The sequence below is a fragment of the Liolophura sinensis genome, chromosome 12 (assembly GCF_032854445.1).
Source record: "Liolophura sinensis isolate JHLJ2023 chromosome 12, CUHK_Ljap_v2, whole genome shotgun sequence".
In the NCBI taxonomy this organism is placed as follows: domain Eukaryota; kingdom Metazoa; phylum Mollusca; class Polyplacophora; order Chitonida; family Chitonidae; genus Liolophura; species Liolophura sinensis.
The window spans coordinates 24868271-24890812 of record NC_088306.1 but is presented as its reverse complement, the minus strand read 5'-3'; the positions used below and the strand labels follow the sequence as shown (position 1 = coordinate 24890812).

The following is a 22542-nucleotide window of genomic DNA, read 5'->3' as shown; positions in this document are numbered from 1 at the left end:
GTCAGTGATTTTGTCATATATATATTGTATATATATATATTCAGATTTGTACTGATCGGTGTGATGTGGATCTGCCTGAGCAGCGAGAGGGGAACAAGTTCTTACACTGGGCCTTGTCAGGATTTGTTGGGGATTCTACACCAAGGGAATTAAATTCTAGTAGGTCCGCATGGAAAAATATATCAATATAGCGGGCCAAAGGGCTATTGTTTAGTCCAGGCACTCTGCATTTCCCACAAACCACCATAATAGTCTCCTGAATACAGGGCGGGGCCTCTGTGGCTCAGTTGGTTAGCACACTGGCACGCATGTCAGTTACAGACACGTTACTGTGAGCTCTCGGGAAATGTTAGCGTCTCATTTACAGTAATACATCATTTAAACCATTGCTGCTTATCCTTTTATATGCCCTTTAGAACTGTTTGAGGCCTCGGTGGCTCAGTTGGTTAGCGCGCTAGTGCAGCGTAATGATCCAGAAGCCTCTCACCAATGCAATTACTGTGAGTTCAAGTCCAGCTCATGCTGGCTTCCTCTCCAGCCGTACATGGGAAGGTCTGACAGCAACCTGTGGATGGTCATGGGTTTCCCCTAGGCTGTGCCCGGTTTCCTCCCACTATAATACCTGCTGCCGTCGTATAAGTAAAATATTCCTGAGTAAGACACCAATCAAATAAATAATGAATAAATATATACAGGGAAAATATTCTCTCTAAATTACTGCGTTTGACCTAAAGTTTGGTATGCAGAATGTAAAACTGGACATTCAGTAGCACATAGAGGCCTTGAAGTATACTATTAATGCACTTGGGTATATCTGATGCAAAATTTGTGAAACTTCACAAAAAAAAAACCTTTTAATTGGTCTAAACATGGATAAATCAAAAAGAGTGAAGCAAAATGTGCCACTATAAAGTTGTCCAACTTCACATGAAATACGGCAAATGAACTTCATTATTTTAAGCTGGAAGCATTCCTCAGATCGTTTTCAAGTATCTGGCAAAGAGGATTGAGGACCATGGAGATCACGGAAAGACCTCAAACCAGAATGAGACGGGTAAATCATTAAAAGTAGATGATTCTTGACAATATTCATGTACTTATTGCTCTAAGAACTCTTTGTTCGAACCCCACTTTCGCTAAAGTTATTGTTTAGTATTGAGCAGGGTATATGCAACACTAGTCAGAAAAATAACTGAATATTGCTTTTATATGCACCCAACCAAAAGGACAAGACCAACAAATTTCGACTGGAATTTTGGTTGCTAGTACATGTAGGTGCTTTTTTCATAAACATGTCCCGTGCTCAGTATAAGCAGTTTTAATATCAGTAGTTAAATAATCAGATTTCTAAAAGAGAATGACAGCTGTCCAGTTCCCTCCATCCATAAACCCAGACGATCATATTCATGACACAGTCTCTAGTTTGGCATTTAACACCAGTGAGTGTGGCAGCAACCTGCGGATGGTCGTGGGTTTCCGTATTCTTGACACAGTCTCTAGTTTGACATTTAACACCGGTGAGTGTGGCAACAACATGCGGATGGTCGTGGGTTTTTGTATTCTTGACACAGTCTCTAGTTTGACATTTAACACCGGTGAGTGTGGCAGCAACCTGCGGATGGTCGTGGGTTTTCGTATTCTTGACACAGTCTCTAGTTTGACATTTAACACCGGTGAGTGTGGCAGCAACCTGTGGATGGTCGTGGGTTTCCGTATTCTTGACACAGTCTCTAGTTTGACATTTAACACCGGTGAGTGTGGCAACAACCTGCGGATGGTCGTGGGTTTCCGTATTCTTGACACAGTCTCTAGTTTGACATTTAACACCGGTGAGTGTGGCAGCAACCTGCGGATGGTCGTGGGTTTCCGTATTCTTGACACAGTCTCTAGTTTGACATTTAACACCGGTGAGTGTGGCAGCAACCTGCGGATGGTCGTGGGTTTCCGTATTCTTGACACAGTCTCTAGTTTGGCATTTGACACCAGTGAGTTTGCCAGCAACCTGCGGATGGTCGTGGATTTACCCCGGGCTCTGCCCCATAACCTCCCAGCATAATGTTGTCCGTCGTCGTAGAGGTGAACTATTCTGAAGTTCCACATACAACAACAGTCAAAGAGATTTAACGCCAATGGAACACATATATTTTAATTATTTGTTCTGTCACAGGAGATCAGTTGGCATTGGTTAGAAGTGGAGCAGTACGCCTTGAAGGTGAGAAAACAGAAAAAGGTTTTGTGGTTCTGAACTTGTACAAATCATTGTGTATTATGATTGTGGTAGTGAACAGAATTTATGGAGGCAGACTCTACGAGCTAATTAATACAGTTGTCCAATTAATTGTCTTACATGTAAGGCCACGCAAGTTTAAATTGTTGTTTTACGGGCAGAATAAAGTTGTCAACGACGGAGTGGTTTACTCTTAAATAAAACTTGATAAATCATCTTATGTATGGAAAATGTGAATAGCCCCAGCAATTTTTCCAGCTGAAGTCATGTTGACATGACTGGAAAGCTTTGAAGTACAGGAAAATCATAACAAGATTGGACCAAATGATGAAGATGGATTTTCAACTTGACATTACTAATCACAAAACATTCTTGGGCATTAAATTTCAGTCAAATAGATAAATGTTTTTAGTGGATCAGATCACCAGGGGATCAGACTTCCAGCAGGGGATTGAACAGACCTCCTGGGGGGGCGGGGATAAACCCCTTAAACTTTACACGATCAATTCTTAACCATAATTTTGTAACCACAGTTTCATTGAACAGTAATATTTCTTAGATCACCTTGACTTCAGGATTATGAATTTCAAAGAATTATTCCTGTCCAAATAGAAATATTCTTGAGTAAAGCGTAAAACACCAATCAAATAAATCAATAAATAAATGAGCAGAAGATCAAAGCCACATAATCTCTATGTTGGTCTATAGTACTAGTCCCATTGTAAGTCACAACTGGCAGTCTTGAGTTCAAATCCAGGACACTTTTTTTTTTTTTCTCGTACTCATTATAGCTTTACACAGTAGATCCCTGGAATTGCAGTCCCCGACAGCTATATTTGATACATTTATGATTATTTTTTTGTAGATGTTTGTATGGTGTGTTTTGATGAAACGGCCGATGTGGACATTCAACACCCAGCTTTTAAAGGTGGACTATGCATGAACTGTAAGGTGAAGCATATTGAAAGCTTAGATTTAGCATACCAGTTGGTATTTTCTTTATTCTACCCATCGACAACCTCCTGTTTTAGGTGGAGGCCTGTTGGCCGAATGGTCTAGACGTTGGCGTACCCTAATTCTTCCAATTTTTGGGACACCTGATCTGCTCTTTTTGACCAATATACATGAAATTGTAGCAGGAATATTTAGTTTCTTTTTTTCACATGGTTCTTTATATCTGTAAAACATATCTTTATATTTCTCAAAAATTGAGGGAGAAATGTAGTTCTTTGCTGAAGTTGTCGGTTCAAAACCTCCAGCGGTGTCAACAGCAAAAAGTTGCTGCTTTACCCAGAAAGTGAAAATCCCAAATATAAATAATGTAGTTATACTGTAATTCTTTTTTAACGTGTTTGCAAGAATTTTCTGAAGGCATTATTCTGTGTGGGTTGATAACATTTTACTTTGTATGAGGCCCTGAAAATCGCCAATCCAACCAATGTAATTTTGTCTTCAAAATCGAATTATAAGTGTGCATAAGTTGCGCTGAAACTTCCACTTTCATATGCAAATAGGCTGAAGAATTAGTGTACTGAAATTTGTTCTGTGATACCAATTTATATTGATGTTTTCTAGCACTTCCCATAAACCTGACTGTCGCCAAGGACCAAATATGACTTCAAGTCTTGACGAAGTGTCGCCGGGTTTCTTATTATGGATTCATCCAACCTTAGACCTAACTAATGTATATAAATATATATATAAGTGAAAACTTCTAGTATATGATAAAAGCCAGATGACAAATACATAGAAGTCTGTCTACTTTGATACATACTTATATGCCATGTATATGAGAACAATTTAGCATGTAAATATACATGCCGTCCAGTGCCTTATTTATGTGCGTTTACTTGTAAATTGTATTAAAATGTCTCTCATGTATATTTGTGTAGGTATCTGTGGTATGCTTTAGTTGTTCTGTTAAAGTAAGATGTTTAATTCTTCTTCTGTTACCAGGATGCGCTGGTGGAGACATTGTTTTCTGTAGGAGAGGATGGTATTCAGGTGAGAGAAAACTGATCTGTGATTACCTGTGTAAATGATGACTTGTAGACGGGATCCAGAGGTATTCACATTCATTATTCATTTTGACTGGGCTGGATCATATACATGTATATATTCTTCTTGTTTTGTTTGTCCTTGTGCACAGAGCAGTTTGGGGAAGGGCAGCGTCCAGTTACTGGACACTTGACAAGAAGTGGATTTAGCACTGAAAACCATTTCATGAAAACTTAATACACATATTTACCTACATGGACAGACCTGTAGAGAATGGATCCCAAAGGGCGCATGTTTTAAGGTTTCCAAAATATTTTCTTTACACCATTGGCTAAAGGGTATTACCTTAGTTATGAATTGTGTTCTATCTTTCTGTCTGTGCTGCATAAGCCCGTGAGGCAAAATAAGGCACATTTCTCAAAAAATAGGGACTGGCCCTGATAGCACAGTTGGTAGATTGTCCGCCTTGGGAGGCAGTAGATCCAAGGTCAATCCTGGATCGGTTCACACCTAAGACCATGAAAGAGAAAGTTGTTAGTTCCTCACATGGCGTTCAGAATGAAGGAGATAGTACGACGACAGGGTGAAGGTTAAGCTTTTTCTTTTATCTCCTGTATATGTATAATGGGCTCTCAATCATTGACTGATGTGGTTTTTTGTTCAGCTCTCTAGTCTAAGGTATGGTTTATAAATTCGCATGCTCGGATGGAAGGTTAAGCTTTTTTTTTTTTTAACTGCTTTGTACTGGGCTATCATACATTTTTTTTGTAACTCCTGCTTAATGGCAATAACATGTGGACCCTGCAACTTACAGCAAAAGTTATGTTTTGTTTGTGTTTTTTTTTTTTTTTTTTGTAAATCTCTTTTCGCCTGTGTACATCTGCAAAGGGCCTACTGGAAGGTGGAAGGTTGAACTGATTTTTTGGTTTTAGTTTTATAGGCTTTGTGAATATTTTTTAATGATTTTAATTGATAGACTTTCAATTTACCAGTTACATAAAACCTCAGTTTGTTTTCTATAGTAAACATGTTCTCTAGAAATTAAGCCTCCATGCAGGGCAACAATTTCTTGTATACAGGGTTTCTGACATTATTGGTTTTGAGATTTATGGACTTTGCCAGATTTACGATTTTTTTAAGGAAGAAAAGTTTCATGTAGGGCTACAGTTTTTATGCACATGCCTAGGGAAGAGCTCAAAGTCAGAACGGACAGCTGTAGGTTTTAGAACAGCTGTGTTGTACATCTGATGAGCTGGACTGCTCCCTCCTCATTTAGGGCAAGCCAGACATTCTGTCTCATCAGCCCAGTCTGGTCCTCTTCAGTAGCTAACAGTGAGACTCAAAAAGGTGATTCTTTCCATACGTGCACAAGTGAATAGGCCTACATGTGCACCCTGTTTTTGTCACACAAAGTGAACAAACAAAACTCTGTCCAAGGATCCAGCTCACCTCTATCTATTCATATCTGTTGTATCTGAATACATGATAACATTGCAGCATAGCTCACATTGGCTCCCCAAACCCAGTACACGCCAACATGTGAGAAAATTTCCTGATATATTCTGACTGAGTTGCCAATCAAGCATTATTCCCGCCCAAACAGTAAGAGATGTGCTTTTTCAGGGGCAGGTCACTGGAAATAGGTATATAAGTGGTCAATGTGACAATGAATGCTTTATGCTGTCAGTTACAGACAGAGTGTCAGCTTTGGGAGCTGTAGATCCAGGATCAATCCTGGGTCGAGTCACACCTAAGACTTTAAAAGAGGAAGTTGTTACTTTCTCGCTTGGCGTTCAGTATCAGTATAATGGTTTGGGCGAGGCGGCTTACTTGCCTTTAGTAAGTCATCTCAGTGAAGCAGCACTGGATACAAGAGCGGTGGAAATCCGTCCTGCAACAAGGAAGTACATGACATACACACTAAGGATTCCTTCGTCGTCACATGACGGAAAGATTGTTGAGCATGACGTTAAACCCCAAGCACTCACTCACTCACTCACTCAGTTACAGACACGTGACTGTGAGCTCTCAGCATATGTTAGCGTCTCATTTAAAGCAGTACAGTAATACATTTAAAAAGTGCTGCACGGGGGCCTCCGTGGCTCAGTTGGTTAGCGCGCTAGAGCAGCGTAATGACCCAGGAGTCTCTCACCAATGCAGTCGCTGTGAGTTCAAGTCCAGCTCATGCTGACTTCCTCTTTGGCCATACGTGGGAAGGTCTGCCAGCAACCTATGCCAGTTATGCCTACATATCCGGCCGGCCATTCGTAGAGATTAGATCCTACATCGGCACATCACCTTGTCTGATCCACCGTTCCGACATATAAGCCAACCAACATATACGTGAACAAGAAGGGTAGTGGGTTCCTCTGGCGATTTTAACAGATTTGTCACCATTTTCCTGTCTTGTGGACACACATTCAGATTGACTTCTATTCTGTGATTTTCTACAAGCCTTTTTTGTAGGGCTACATTGTCTTACGCGATCACTTATCTAGATAAGCTTTTTTTTTCTCTAGCTACTTTACCAGATTTGTAGAGTGTCAGATTTAGCTTGGTGTATACCAGTTTACATGTATCTTGTATACACAGTATTTGTAGAAAGTTTTCCACATCTGTATTAGTACTAGGAGCCTGTGACACAAGTTGATGCATGTGCCTTCCTATACTGTGACGGAATTTTTAAACCATCCACCCAGACAGTGTCTGTTGTCAGCTGAGTATTTGCTCAACCAATCACAGGGTTGCAGTGGCCACCCATAGTACACCTATAGCCAGTCATGGGAAGCGTTTTGCATTTCAAAGACCACTCCACAGAGTTGGCATTCGAACACCCCACGATGAAGTTTTTTTACTACCGTAGCTCAACATTTGCTCAGCCATTCGCAGCATTGGAATGGTTCTCGGATTGCCGCATGCAGTTCACAATTTGCATACCAAAAAAAAACTGCCTCAACTTTGTGCACAAACTGCCCACCACAACACTTAACAACTTTTATCTTTATTCTGATTCCATTGTCTAGTGGACTGCTATAGCAGTCCAGCTGGTGGGATTCTCTGAATGCCTAGTTTTGATGTGTGGTCGCTTACATTTGTGCATAAAGAGGAAATTCTTTAGTAAGGATTAATTTAAACAGTCATGAAACTTAAATAAAAATGGGGTAATCTACATGTCTTTTTTTTTGTCTGAAAAATAGGTATATTGCAGCATTTGTGGTGATGGAGGGCAAGTTATCGTGTGTTGTAGCCCAACATGCGCAAGGTGGGTGCTTCTTTGTTAGGTAGAAAGGGGTGTGGGGTGCAGTTTAACAGCCAAGCTGCATGCTTTCCAATTGCCAGTACAAAGTCTTACATATTTTAATGAACATTCATTAATACATTGTGTTCATTGTGCTAAAAACATAAAAGAACTCCAAAGCTCAAGGTTCCGTAGTTCTGTATTCTCTTAAAGAGTGACTCAAGACAAGATACAACTTACGACAAAGACATGTGGCTACGTCATTCACTATGAATTGTCCCCTCCTACAATCCTCCTGGGACAATACCTGTGTGTCCAGTACAGGCGCCCATGGAATTTTTTGCCCTTTGATATCATGGGTTAAGCCCCTTGGATATACATTTACACATTGTACACGCTTATAATATCTGGTGTTAATTATTAATTGGTTAGTGTTCCATGTCCATGTGCTGCATATCAGAATCGCCATGAAAACTTTCATATGGTTTAGTACAGTTATAGTATGAACTTTAGGGTGAATGAGTATGTTGTGGTCTAAGTATGTGTTTGTTATTTCAGGGTGTACTGTGAGCCTTGCATCAAGACGCTGGTTGGAGAGAGAATGTTACAAAAAGTGAGTGGAATATCGGACAGATAATTTTTCTGACCAGTCACAGGAAGAGAGTATTACAGTGGTTAGAGACAAGTGTTGAGATAAAGTGGTGATGAATTAACATCCACGGCTAAGTGACGCACCCTTTTGACCTTATGAATGTCATGTACATGTATACAAGAATGTCTAGCCTGAAAAGATTTTATTGTATAAAGGTGAAATGTCAGGATTTCTTTCACTGATAAAAGTGATATCTCACTGGCTAGAGTTAGATATCACTTAATATTCACTTGTTATTACACACTTTGACACCATGAGGTCACAAAGAAACATTTGTTTTATGACGTTCCAGTACGAGCTTAGCAGAATAATGTCATAACACAAGTTCAGTCAACTTTAACATTTCTTACGGCACACAACAAGACACAATGTCATACAATACGTCGCGTGTGACGTCACTTTATATACAAAAGTCTGTGAAGGTTGACAGCCTAAAACATTGCTGAAACTTGTTAAAATACACAAAATCACAATATTGTCAAAGTAAAAATACTAAATAGAAGGTTAAATATCATCAGTATAATTCTTTTGAAAGGAAATGATAACCCACTCGAAGCTTCACGTTTCTTGGGTTATTATTTTCGCCTCTCACTCTAAAAATATTCATGACATTCAACCTTCCCTGTGCAATATCCTTTACCTATTTCATGACTGGGATATGGCACCACAATGCCTTCCACACAAGCACTAGGTCAATCATGACGTGGATTCAAACCCATTCTCATGCAAGGAGTTTTCAAGATTACCTGCATCCATGGTTCTTGGTGACAATAAGCACTCATCCATATGCTGGTGTTGTCTTACATGAAGTTTACAGGCCACTTGACTCTTCCTTGGAATTTACCAATGGTTGATAGTTATTCTGGTTTCCTCCACCCATGAAAGAGACTGCTTTTGTGTATATTTGTATTGGTATTATCCTCTCCCCTCCCCCCCCAAAATAAAACTTAATCTCTCTTTTTGGTATTATTTATATCTTTTCAGATTCATGCCAATGATGATTGGTTGTGCTTCATGTGCGCTCCATACTCCCGATCCACCCATGGGCTCCTGGAGGGGAAAAGAAACTGGGAAGAGAATGTCGACCATCTTTGTTCTCCTGTTTACAATGGCCATGTGAGAATATATATGGAGGTAAAATATGTGCATCCTATTTCCTCAACCTTTTCACATATGAAAGAGCAACTTTCAGTGCAGTTTATTTACATTCATAATATTGATTGTGGAGTAAAACCACATTGGTTGGATTAGCCAATTTCAGGGCTTCACAGGAAGTACAATTTTATCAGTCTACACAAAATAATGCCTTCAAAATATGCCTGAATAAACACCTTGCAAACGCGTGAGAAAGTAGAAGAATTACAGTAGGGCTTGATATAGAAAATGGTGGTGGGGAATGTACAGGGTTGGAAAGTATAATTTGCATGCTTTGCTTTGAATGAAAAAATGGTGGTGGAAAGAGTATGAGTGTATTGACTTGATTGTCAATTTTGAGAAGTGAAATAAAATGAATTCTTCAGGGTAAGCTGCATTCTGACAATAAAAGTTTGCTCACGATATATGGATGAATATATAAATGCTCTGCTTTCATTTGAGTCAGTAGAGTTCGACGGTTCGATAGACAACTGCACAAGATTTATACTCAAATGATAAATCAACTAATGATAGGAGTATCACATTCAGGCTCTGTTGCAATGAATTCTTGGATAGTTTTAAGTTCAAGTCCAACTCATGCTGGCTTCCACTACAGTCGTTTTTAAGAAGGTCTTTCAGCAACCTTCAGGTGGTCCCTTTGTGTTCTATGTGTTCACGTTGATCTCTCCCTTGTTTTCTCTCATCTTAATTCTAGCCGCCGTTAAATAAATGAATTTAATTATATGGGCAGAAGGCAAGTAAGTTTTATTGTTTACGTATGTGTAGTTGATCCAACTACATGTAATGGGAGCAAGGTCTTGTAACATGAGAACATGCGGATGGTCATGGGTTTCCCCCGGGTTCCGCCCACCATAATGCTGGCCGCTGTCATATAACTGAACTATTCTTGAGTACAGCGTAAAACACCAATAAAGTAAATAAATAAATTGTAACGTGCCCCTCGTAAACAACTTGCCACCGGTTCAATCCCAGCCTCGGACAAGCTATCTCTAGATTCCCAGTTTTCATGAGATCTTGGTGTATAGCTAAGTATAATCAGTTGACTTCACTCATGTGGCCATTTGCATAGTTTATTAGGTATTTACTTGTACCCTAATTCTTCAAGCTTTTTGCATGTGGAAGAGCAACCATCACTTTATGGATATTTTTAATTTGATTTTGGAGACAAAACCTGGCTGAATTAGCCAGTTTCAGGGCTATACAAAAACTTTAATTTTATCAGTCAGCACAGAATAATGCATTGAAAATATGCTTGAATAAATACCTTGCAAAGACGTGAAATGGTTGAAGAATTACAGTACGGTAGAATACTTCCACCAGTATGGTAGCAAATTCTGTGTGTCACGTGGGGAAGCAGGAAGCTGTGGGAAAACAGCTAGGTCTGTTTTTCGTCTTGTAAACGGACCCATTTACCTGGAAAAGCTACCCTCCTCAGACGTACAAAAAGTGAAATAAAGCCTTCTCAATCACCAGCTAAATATTTGAATCCTTGTATAGTTGTGTTGATGGTAATAAATAGTTAAAGCCCCAAACAAACCAGTCTGCACACTCCCCAAACTCTTGTGTGTCTGCTACATCATTGACGAGTCCCGTTCCTGCATTTCGTCAAATTGTTTATTTTTGGTGTTGTGTCTAGGACCTATGATCTAGTGCATGCCGCACTAATGGTGCTCCAGCATAATAGCTAGAATGCATAGGCCTATAGTAGCCTGAAAATATGGCCAATGGATGGTCTATTTGACTGACTTCTTCATACGTCAATAATTTTGAAAATGCTTCTAAAAGTGACAAGAAATCAATGTTCGATGTGTGAGATCATGTGTCCTGATAGGTCAGAAAGGTCAATAATGGGTGTGCATGAATAGCACGAAAACAATCGCTCCACATGTAACATGTCAATGCGAGATTCATGGAATGGCCTAGCCCGAAATCCAGTCTAAGGATCCAGTCTTACAGTGTATATTTACTGATACACTGAGACAGCTGCCATCCTTACCCTGGATGACGTGTGTGCCCAATCATGACATTGTATCTGTATTTGTACTGGAAAATAGGGTCTGTTTTGATCTACTCAACGCGTGACGTCTTTTGCCCGATCAACCTAAATATGTATGTCAATCACGTTGACGTCTGGTATTGAGAATTTGACATCTGGTATATCACAAGGTTATTTATGTATTTCAATCTATTGAACAGCTCAGCATACAAAAATGGACAACGGCATTGTTTTGAAAGCTCATTGTAGAATGAAGTGGAAGTATGAAGTGCCAGATTCTTTTAAAATGACAAGAAATTGACGCTATGACTGCAAGTTTGTTTTTAACACCAAAACGTCAACCACAAATGTGCATGCACTCCGCGGGAAAACATACATGTAGCTGCACATGTTGAATGAAGACGTAAGATTTGTAAGAAAGACTCGAAAAGAGAGATATAATATGGAATTACCCCTCATATATGCCACGCAATGGGATAAAAAATGTCCAGAAGACAACGTATAGCCGTGGGAGAATGTAATTCAATTGACTTTTGCCGATGACACATTAGTGTTTTCTTGTGTTTTTGTTCTCCGAGCAAGTCGGTGGAAGGCTCTGCTCCCATATACATTTTTAACTATGGATAACTTCTCGGCTGTGATGTAGACCTTACCCATCTTTAAAAGTTCAAAGCTGGTTTCTTGGCTAGGAATTGCCCCTCGTATAGGCCATGGAGTAAGATATAAATTGTCCACAAGACCACAAAGCCATCAGCGAATGTAATTCACCTGGCTTTTGCCTACCACGCTCAAGTCTTGGCACTATTTTCGTTTAATTTCGTGACTTGCTCATCGGAAGGTAGTGATACAACAGAGGAGTTTTACTAAGAATATCGATAATTATCAAAAAACTCAAAACTGAAGCGGGTACATGTGTACCACCTTTTCACCCTCATATAACTTCTCTACCACCAACCCTCTGCCTCAAACAGACTCAAACTTAATTTTCTCGCGGAAACCCTGGGAAGTTCAATAGCAGCCTGTCCCAGGCCAGTCATTTACCCTGGACACTCGAGTTACCTCCACCTGTTAGATTGTGCACCACTGGATATTGAATGAATGAATGAATGAATGAATGAATGATTATGGCTTAACGCCACATCGGCAATATTTCAGCCATATCGTGGCGAGAACAAGGTGAAAACGAGGATATTAAATTGAAAAATCCATAAACTGCAAGATTTCATTGCTTTATGTGTTGGATGTTTTTAATATTTATAGAAGCCATTGAACGTAATGAGGAAGCCCCTACGGGTGTTATCATTGTGTGACCGGATCGCAACAGGTAAGCCACCTCCTGTACGTATATGTCAAACAAATTATGTACATGTCATGCCAAGTCCGTAAATGACCTAAAATTATGTTCATGAGTAAGTTGCTCATTTTTACAGATTCTGGGAGTTCTATTAATTTTAGAAAGGTGTTTTGAGAGTATTTGAATGGTAGGATGATATCGTACTGGGAAAATGTATGTTTTAGCCCCCTGGAAGTAATATCTCATTACATTTATTTGCCTCCAAAAATGCTCCTTTGTGGTTGAATTTTTAGGTCATTTAGGGTATTCATGTGTCTATGAAAGGATTTGTTACATTTAATTGTAACAAAGTATGTTAGACATTAATGTTGAATTTCATTCTCTCATAATATTCCAAGGAAAGAATGTTAAATTTGCTAATTTTTCTATTGGACAGACAAAGCTTGTAGTTTTATAAAATCCAGTAAAATTATTCAAGCAGGGCTGGTGTATGAGATGGCACAGTGGCTGCGTTTACTGATGCCCTCAGAACCAAAGCTGCGTATGGCTTTGTTATGTCATAAAAATGTCCAGCCCAGGTACACTGAATAGTGGGAATGGAATAATAAGTTACATTGTTTTTTGGGTCCTGAGGTGTCCTGCATTTTACCTGTCTACCCGCGTGAGAACCCGAACAACTTGAATTTGCGTGTTACTCTGAACAGTTCTACCCGCACCATGACCCGAGAGCCTTTCACCAGTGCAATGGCTTTGAATTCAAGCCCAGCTAATGTCAGGTTTCTTCTCAGATTGTAAGTTGGAAGGTCTGTCATCAACCTGCGGATAGGTGTGGATTTCCCTGAGGCTCTGCCCGGTTTCCTCCCTGAGTACAGCATATAAACACCAATCAAATAAATAAATATAATAAATGGTTTTGTCAACACCTAGTAAAGCTACGAGTTAATATTTTCAGTGGTTTGCTAAAAAAATAGTGTTTCACCGACCTTAACTGATCCATTTCATAACCATATGATTTCAGGGATGCTGGTCTTAGACAAGTTGGGATTTGAAGTTGAGGAGTATTTTGCCTGCGAGATTGATCCTGCGTCCATGGCTATTGGAGCAAGGAACTATGGCGACAGCCTCACCCAGCTTGGTGACATGCAAGACTTGCATACTGACAAGGTAGGTTTGTCAGGCCTTTTGACAGAATTTACTGTATGGTTTATTGATATGGTTTTAGCTTTAGCAGGTATATTCATTAAGTACTTGTAGATTTGACTTCTGTGTAGGTGGGAAGGACTGTCAGCAGGCTTCAATCATGGGTTCCCCCCTGTTTTTTTTTTTTTGCAATTGTAAAGCCGTATCGGTCAGACTGGAATTACGCAGTCTATGTTGACGTCAACAGTGCAGCTAACTGCCAAAACAACTTTGTTTCGGGGGCGGGGGGGGGGGGGCTGAATTGGGGGCACTAAGTTAGTCTGGCATTCCCAGTTTATTCACGGATGAAGTCATTTCGGAGTATTCCCTGCCATTAGATGGGTTAATTAGAAAATATAAAATATGTCTCAAACATCGCCACCCACCCCCGCCCACCATCCAAAAAAAATCTCTTTTTTTTTTTCATACTTTTCTTCATGTTCCTTAAAACCCCACTATTCATTTTATACTCTACCTTTTTCATGTATCCTTTAAAGTAACAGTTCCAGGCCATAAAAAGCCTGAGGTTATGTAAGGGATTTTAGACGTTGGGCCTAGAACATGTAAACAGTTCTTGAAATCGAGAACCAACTTGGCGCATGTACATTGAGTTGGTTTTAAAACAGACCACAGAAGCAGCCTACAATGCTACTGGACATAGTATACTGACCAGCTCTGCAAAAATTTGTTTCCAGTGTGTTTGAAATTGATACAGTTTGTGTGTGCATAATCAGTGTTTGAAAGCTCAGATGGTATATGGTCAGTTTTGAATTGTATATTATTCATTCCAATAAATGCCCAGAAAAAGTGTAATTTAATTGGGCCTGAAAATATTTTTTAAAAAGGTGTATGGACCTTGTATTCCGTTCACAGCTGCGCTCCCTGAAGCGTATAGATCTTGTGCTGGGCTGTCCCCCCTCACAGTGCTTCTGCGGAGACGCACCCAACACGGAGGCATGGTATGGTGAGTAGATGTACAAATTTCTGTTTGAGTTTATGTCCTGAAGTCTTGATTCTTGTGCACGAGGGAAGTGAAGGTAACTTACCAAAAGTCAGTGGTTATCTCCAGCGCCATGCATGGCTTCCTCTCATAAAATTGGTGGCTATCACTTAAATAGTTTTGTTTAGCATGGCGTTGTACCACAAGGGTCCAAAAAATATATTACAAGGTGAGACGGCAAATTTCTGTAATACATTTAAAGGGACAACGTTTCTCTTTTGTGGCTGGCCAGGTGAAGAACGGTTTTAATTACGGTCACATTATCAACAAATTACCTTTGTTTTTGAGGCCTTAGAGATGGTTATGCCCATGACCCATAATTTAATGATGTCCTATAATTTAATGATGTCCTATAATTTAATGATGACCCATAATGTAATGATGACCCAACCCACATACTTGTGTACTCACCCCGTGTGAGCACAAGTTTAAATATGTAGTGTGTGTTTATAGTTGGCTATTGCACTCAAATAACCCTGACACATATAATGTTGATTATTAACGGATGCTGGTTTGGATAAAATTTTGTCAGGAGGTTTATGTTGTATGAGATTGATTAGGATTGTTCAAAAACTGTGCATATTGAATGTTTTCTGTCAGTTATATCTCATTGAACATTTGTTTCAGTGTAATAACTGCTCTAAACATATCCCTATTTTGATAAAACTTCAAGAAATTTTGTTTCCGTGCTTAAGTTTTGAATATTCTACAATTTCTTCAATTAGGCTTGGTTAATATATTTAATTTCCGTCATATAACTGGTTTAAATTTGTCAGATTTTGGGGTCGTATTTATTTAATGTGGCCAGTTTGAAAACTATCCTGCTCCACAAAATATCTTTTTTCATATTAAGCTTAGGTTTTAAGTTTTCTGAAGTAGCTTAAAGTTGAATGTTTTTAGCGGAGGATGGTGAAGGTGTGATGGAGTTTGCACGTATCTACCTGAGTCTGACACAGAATCTTCCCACGCATGTGTTTTGGCTGTGCGAGAGCGATGCATCCATGGTCAACATGGCCAGAGAACACATCTCTACCTTCCTGGAGGTACGTAGGCTGAATGTAGTTCCTGCTAAAGGCAAATGAAAATTAGAACCTTTCCACCACAAGGGGGTTTAGTGGATGGATTTCTGTTATCAAAATCTGTATTATATATAAGGTAACGAACCAACAGCACTAAGTTTCTGTTGGTGCGTACAAGTATCTAATGAATAAAATGGACCAACTTCAAATAAAAGAGCAGAGGTGGTTAGCATGCCAGCACAGCCACCTCTTACCAAGGCGGTTGCTGTGAGATCAAGTGCAACGAATGCTGGCCTCCTGTCAGGTCATGCATGCATTCGCCACCAACCTGCGAATGGCCAAGAGTTCCCACAAGCTTTGCCCCATTTTCTTCCACCATAATGATGGCAACTGTCATATAAGTGAAATGTTCAACACCAATCAAATAAATGAATTATTCACATAACCTTGCTCGTGGTGTTTTGTGGCCAAGTGGTTATTAAAGCTTGTTTTGAAATCACTTGGACATGAAAGCTGCATGAAATCCTAACGTGGGGATGGGAAATTTCCGAGATTTCCGAGAGCTGCTTATCATTAAAGTTAAACTAGCCAGTGGTAGGTGGTTTAATGGGGCACTCGAGTGTACCATTGAAGTGGTCAGCTGATGTATTCATCAGTACAGCATTACCCAGCAGTCAATCATTTATTTATCTGATTGGATATTTGGGCCAAACTCAAGAAATTACTTCACTTAAACACCGGCAAGAAGCCTAATGGTGGCAGGAAACAGGTCAATTCTGACCATAATTATTATTTCACCAGGTGTCGCCATCACTGATGAACGCTTCATGGTTTTCTTATCCTGATCGTGTGAAGTACTTTTGGGGAAACATTCCAGGCCGCAACCGGTGAGTTTGAAAAGAGGAGGTAACTCTGCATGTGTATGGTGGTGAATTATCTGATAGAAGGGTAACATGCTTTCAGTTTGCATGATTCCAAAGTTCAAGATATGCATGTGCTTTGAAATTATGCCTCCATGTTGTAATCAGGAAAGCTAAGGGGAGTTTCGAGTTCCAGTTCATGAAACATGTTAGGCCACCTTTGATGACATTGATTTATCGATCACTTGTTTCGCCGTGCTCCAGAGGCACGAACGACGCCTCTGCCCTACAGAAACTTCTGAAGTTCCCAAACGTTCAACTCTTTGGTTTTGTCCATCTTTTGTGTATGCTAAATGACTATTTGTGAACATTTTTTCAGACACCTTGTGTTACAGTAAATGTGATCCTGCCGAACATTTTTAATGACACAGTTGGACTATTTTTATCTTTAGCAAGAAAGGAAGTGGAAACTCTGGTATTGTATGGACTATACTTGACAAGCAGACTATAGTAAATACAAATTATTATCAGAAACTTACTTACCTTAAGCTACTTACACCGTCGAGAACTGGATCTGAATTCGTGCACAACTACTACATTTACTTGTATTACCACTACATGTTTTTACAACGAGCATGTCATGATGATCTGGTTTAAACACTACCAAAGTGACTTGAAGCCGTAATAATTTATTCATTTTCAGGTGAGTTTATGTCCAGCTCAGGGTGTCTTCCTCTCCGGCCATACATGGGAAGGTCTGTCAGCATCCTGCAGATGGTCGTGTGTTTCCCCCAGGAACTTTCTCGTAATGCTGGCGGCCATAGTAAAAATGAAATATTCTTGAATACGGCGTAAAACACCAATAAAATAAACAATAAATTGTTTTGTTTTTTTTTCACAGTCCCAACACCAGTAAAGTGTTCAGTACCTGGAGAGCTGCACGGACAGATTCCTTTACCCTGCCTGAAATGGTATGTATGTACATGTCTGTATACATGCTTGTGGTTGGACGTCATACTTAACAATTTTCCAGTCATATGACGATGAGGGGTCATTGATTAGGTGTGTGTACATATACTGTGTCTTTTTGTGGCAGGGCGAGTTCATGCCACCACTGAAGTCTCATGCTGCCACTGAAGCATCATGCTGCCACTGAAGCATCATGCTGAAGGCACCAGACATGACACCCCACCCAGTCACATTGCACTGGCACTAGGCCAACCAGTCTTGTTTGTGTGCTGTAACCTTTCACTGCTTAGCACAAAGCGAGGCAGCAGCAAGTACCATTTTTAAAGTCTTTGGTATGACACCCCTTGGGTTTGCTGGAAACGGTAAGACTGGTTTCTGATATGATTTGTAATACTTGTAATCAGTGACCGCTATTAGTTAAATAATAAACTTTACACATCAAAGCTGTCAGTTTGATTATGGTGGCTCAAGTTTCAACCCTCCGTCAGGTACCCAATAGGTGCTGTCAGGTACCCAATATGTGCCATCAGGTACCCAATATGTGCCGTCAGGTACCCAGTATGTGCCCTCAGGGTGTTGTTTCATCTCCCCTTGTCTGCTGTTTTCCTTGCCTGTATTCCTGCCCATGTGAACATTGATCAGTGAAATATTCTTGTGTATTGGTGAAACCATCCAAATAATTGACAAAATATTGACACGTGTTCAGCAGTTGTCAAGCAGAGATTCTGGGCCTGATGGGGTGACAAGACAGACAGTTAAATATGTGGACGACGTGGAGAATCTGGAAAGGTGGGATATTCTTAGCTGTTTGGTTGTAATATAGGGCCTAAGTGGGTTTCTCATCTATGGGACTACTGGCAGGGGCACTTGACCAGATACCCCAATTCCTCAACCTTTTTGGAAATGAAAGAGCGACTTTCAGTGCAACTAGTGCGCATTTGTAATTTGATTTTGGAGACAAAACTACATTGGTTTGATTGGCCAATTCCAGAGCTTCACAAAAAGTTTGAGCCTACACAGAATATTGCCATCAGGATATGCTTCAATATACACCCTGCAAACATGTGAATAGTTGAAGAATTACAGTATACTGTAAAGAGGGAATAGCATAACTTAGGCATTAATGGGTGCTTGGCGTATCCAGGGTGTTTTCAGGTGAAAAAAGAAATCGCTGTACCACATTTAACGATGAATAATCTGTTTGCGGCGAAATCTTTTGAAACTTTTCTGGCGAATAGGCATACAATAATTGATTTGAGCATGACAACTTGAAATTACCCAAATTTTTGGGGAACCTTCTCATGCCCGATAGATCCCTTATCATTATATTTAAACATCATCCTCTTCAAACCTTTTTCACAGTGTGAACCAATGTAAATGACGGATTAGTGTTTTATTTTGGAATATTTTTGTTTTATTTTGTAATTTGCATGTATCATGAAAAGCTGTAAAAGGATAATCGTGAAATACCTAGGTTATGGTGTACCCTGATTCCTCAACATTTTTGTATGTTAAAGAGCAACTTTCAGTGCAGTTTATGCACATTTTTAATTTAATTTTGGAGACAAAACTACATTGGTTGGATTGGCCAGTTTCAGGGCTTCACAAAAAATATAATTCTATCAGCCAACACAGGATATGCCTTCAGAATAGGCTTGAATAAACACCTCGGCTTGCAGACATGCATAAACGTTGAAGAATTACAGTATGGGAGACACTTGCGGTTGGTGTATATTTTTGGTTTGAAACTTAATATAGCCTTGAGAAAGTGTGGCGTTTGGTGTCTTCGACATAACAATATAATCAAACCAGATGTTGGAAGCAAAACTGAACCCCAAGGCAAACTTCAAGCACACTTTAGTAAGTTATTTTTTTTTCTCCTTGCAGACAACTGGGATTTCCAAAAGGCTACACCAAAGTTCCACAACTCTCGCGGTCCAAGAGAATTGCTTTGCTGGAAAAAGCTGCTAGTGTTCCGTTGTTAACTCATATGTTGTCTCCCTTGAGAGAGTTCTTCAAACTGAAGGAATAAAGCTATTAGTGTGATAAAAATGTGCAGCTAGTCAAGAGCATGTAACGTGCTCTTCATCATGAAGAATAGTCCCCGTCAAGTCATTTACACAGTTTAATATATTCTGTATCTACTATGAGAGATTAGTCCAGAAATGTGTATTTTAAAGATTTGCAAGTAGGATGTCCTCCTACATCTTTATTTACGATATTTTAGGTCAGGTATCGTTTTTCTGTTTTCTGTTACGGTTTAAAACCACGTTTCACGTGTTCATGGTAACTTTAATGTGTTTAGTATTTTCGCTATGAAACCTTTGAAGGAGACTTGTGCCTTGATGTCTTTTAAGCTCTCAAAGATTTATAATAATCATCATGGGTGAAGATTTTTGTCTTTCGTTTTGTTCTCTAACTTTTTTGAGTGGTTTAACGAGATGATTTTATACTGGTTTTGTTGAACCTTTTTGTGTTTGAAATTTTTATATAAACGGGTTACAGCTTTAAAGCATCGTTTTACATTTTTATATCATTGCTGTTGATATACATTATTGAAAATAATAATCAAAAAAAACGTTGGGTTCATTTTTAATAGTGTTTATACTATTGTGAAAGGTCCGGCATTGATACGTGGAATTGCAAGCTTTTGTGGGTTGATGGAAGCTGGAATTATATTCTCTGATCATTGGAATGGAGAGATGGCAGATTTGTTAATGAATGCGGTGAAAGGGATAAGTGAAAGGTTCGTAATAATGCATGAGCTTAAAGATCAGTGTTGGCTGGCTTGTAAAAAGTGTTTTATTGTCGATAAAGTGTATTCACTTAGCATTGTGGACTTGGTAATAAAAACTGTTTTTTCTTGTATCAGGGATACTAAATTGTATTCACTTTAGCATTGTTTATGGGCCAGGAAAAGCTCTTCTGTTATACGCAATGTGTATTCACTTAGCTTTGTTAATTGTTTTGTGAAAAGTGTTCTGTGAAGAGTAAACACAAGAGTAAATGGAAATGTAGAATTTGTCAGCCGCCAAAGGTTTCACTGGTGGAGTGGAAGGTTGGCACGTGTTAACGGATTCTTTCAGTTTGTTGACGTTTGGTACAGATAGGCCATGTTTATGTTTGAATGGTTCCATATGTATGATTTTTTTTTCATGTTTTGTTAAATTTATAAAAGAGAAATCTTAGATCATGTTGTTTGTTCTATTTTTTTGTGGAATGATAAATAATATGCATGATTTCAAATAACAAAAATCAAAGTAAACTGGCTAAAAAAGCTCTTAGGTAAACTTGAACATTTCCACAGAGGACCTCGGTAAATGAAGTATGAGGCTGTTTTAGTGGTGATATTTATAATGCAGCATTTAAAAAACCACAAAGTCATCTTGTTAAGCATGTGAAGGAGAGGTACATATGGGACAACCCGATTTTATTTATTTGATTGGTGTTTTACGCCGTACTCAAAAATATTTCACCTATACGCCGACGGCCAGCATTTTGGTGGGTGGAAACCTGGCAGAGCCCTGGGGAAACCCACGACCATCCGCAGGTTGCTGGAATACCTTCCCATGCACGGCCGGATAGGAAGCCAGCATGAGCTGGACTTGAACTCACAGCGACCGCATTGGTGCGAGACTCCTGGGTCATTACGCTGCGCTAGCGCGCTAACCGACTGAGCCACGGAGGCCCCTAAATGTCATTCTCAGAGGAAAACTAAACGACTTCGGAATCAATAGCAGTCCAGGTAGATATCCAAGTCTGTTTGCATTGACCCGGCGTTTAGTACAAAAGTTTTAGGACCATTCTCAGAAGATCGGGGACAACGTTTTTTTACCATGCGCTTGTTACATGAGCATGGCGTTTAAAAGTCCATGCCAGCATATAGTGAAGACAGGCGTTACCATGGTAATAGCGCGTTATACAACGTTGCTACAGTAAAACTTTGCACATGTTATCATGGGTTCTATTCTCGTTGGGGGCCTCCGTGGCTCATTAGGTTAGCTCGCGGGCGCATAGTAATGACCCCGGAGCCTCTCACCAATGCGGTCGCCGTGAGTTCAAGTCCAGGTCACGCTGGTTACCTCACTGTGGGAAGGTCGTCGGCAACCTGCGGATGGTCGTGTGTTTCCCCCAGTCTCTGTCCGGTTTCTTCCCACCATAATGCTGGCTGCCGTCGTTTAAATGAAATATTCATGAGCACGGCATAAAACACCAATCAAATAAATAAACAAATCTATTCTGGTAACCTGTCTTGAGTACCGAACTCTTACCTGAAAGTGATACCAAGATACCAAGAAAAGCTATGTCATTATACATATTACACTGAAGGCAGAATTATATTTTTGTTAGGTATATCACACAATGTGTAATACTTTTCGCCTAAAAGATCAGTTTATCGGATTGGAAATCACCGACCTTTCCAAGAGTGGCAGAATTTAGTTGTTACTTTGCGAGTGTGGAATGGAGTCTGATTCGGTATTTATCACGAAGCAAGTCTATCTACGTGTGTCTACCCATAAAAGAAACGGCATTACAAAACTATTTTTGCAATGTGTTTTTTTTTCCACAAGGAAGATTACAATACTGGCCGTCATCGTATAAGTTATTTATTTATTTGATTGGTGTTTACGCCGTACTCAAAAATATTTCACTTATACGACGGCGGCCAGCATTATTGTGGGTGGAAACCGGGCAGAGCCCGGGGGAAACCCACGACCATCCGCAGGTTGCTGCCAGACCTTCCCACATACGACCGGAGAGGAAGCCAGCATGAGCTGGACTTGAACTCACAGCGACCGCATTTGTGAGACTCCTGGGTCATTACGCTATGCTAGCGCGCTAACCAACTGAGCCACGGAGCCCCCCCCCCCCCCCCCCATATCATCGTATAAGTGAAATGTTCTTGAGTAAGACGTCAAGAAGACAGCAATCAAAGTCATTCATGTAATGTTATA

The 22542-nt window shown here is 39.8% G+C and overlaps 1 protein-coding gene across 1 annotated transcript; it reads left to right on the top strand.

Moving 5' to 3' along the window:
• The first annotated feature begins 950 nt into the window (after positions 1-950).
• Positions 951-20694, top strand: LOC135479818 (DNA (cytosine-5)-methyltransferase 3A-like). Its single transcript, XM_064759722.1, has 16 exons — positions 951-1054; positions 2168-2212; positions 3093-3178; positions 4184-4231; positions 7423-7487; positions 8022-8076; positions 9100-9249; positions 12527-12590; positions 12997-13101; positions 13579-13724; positions 14613-14703; positions 15640-15782; positions 16560-16645; positions 17520-17589; positions 18297-18376; positions 19475-20694. Exons 3-16 carry the CDS (start codon positions 3101-3103, stop codon positions 19617-19619), a joined length of 1326 nt encoding a protein of 441 aa, XP_064615792.1. The 5' UTR covers positions 951-1054; positions 2168-2212; positions 3093-3100; the 3' UTR covers positions 19620-20694.
• The last annotated feature ends 1848 nt before the right edge of the window (positions 20695-22542 follow it).

What these genes read in the sequence shown, in the direction of transcription:
- LOC135479818 (XM_064759722.1), top strand. Translation starts at nt 3,101, where the DNA reads ATGGTGTGTTTTGATGAAACGGCCGATGTGGACATTCAACACCCAGCT. An exon ending in GCCCTCAGAACCAAAGCTGC is followed by an intron (nt 13,102 to 13,578) that starts GTATGGCTTTGT and finishes ATATGATTTCAG; the next exon opens with GGATGCTGGTCTTAGACAAG. An exon ending in CCTTTACCCTGCCTGAAATG is followed by an intron (nt 17,590 to 18,296) that starts GTATGTATGTAC and finishes CGTGTTCAGCAG; the next exon opens with TTGTCAAGCAGAGATTCTGG.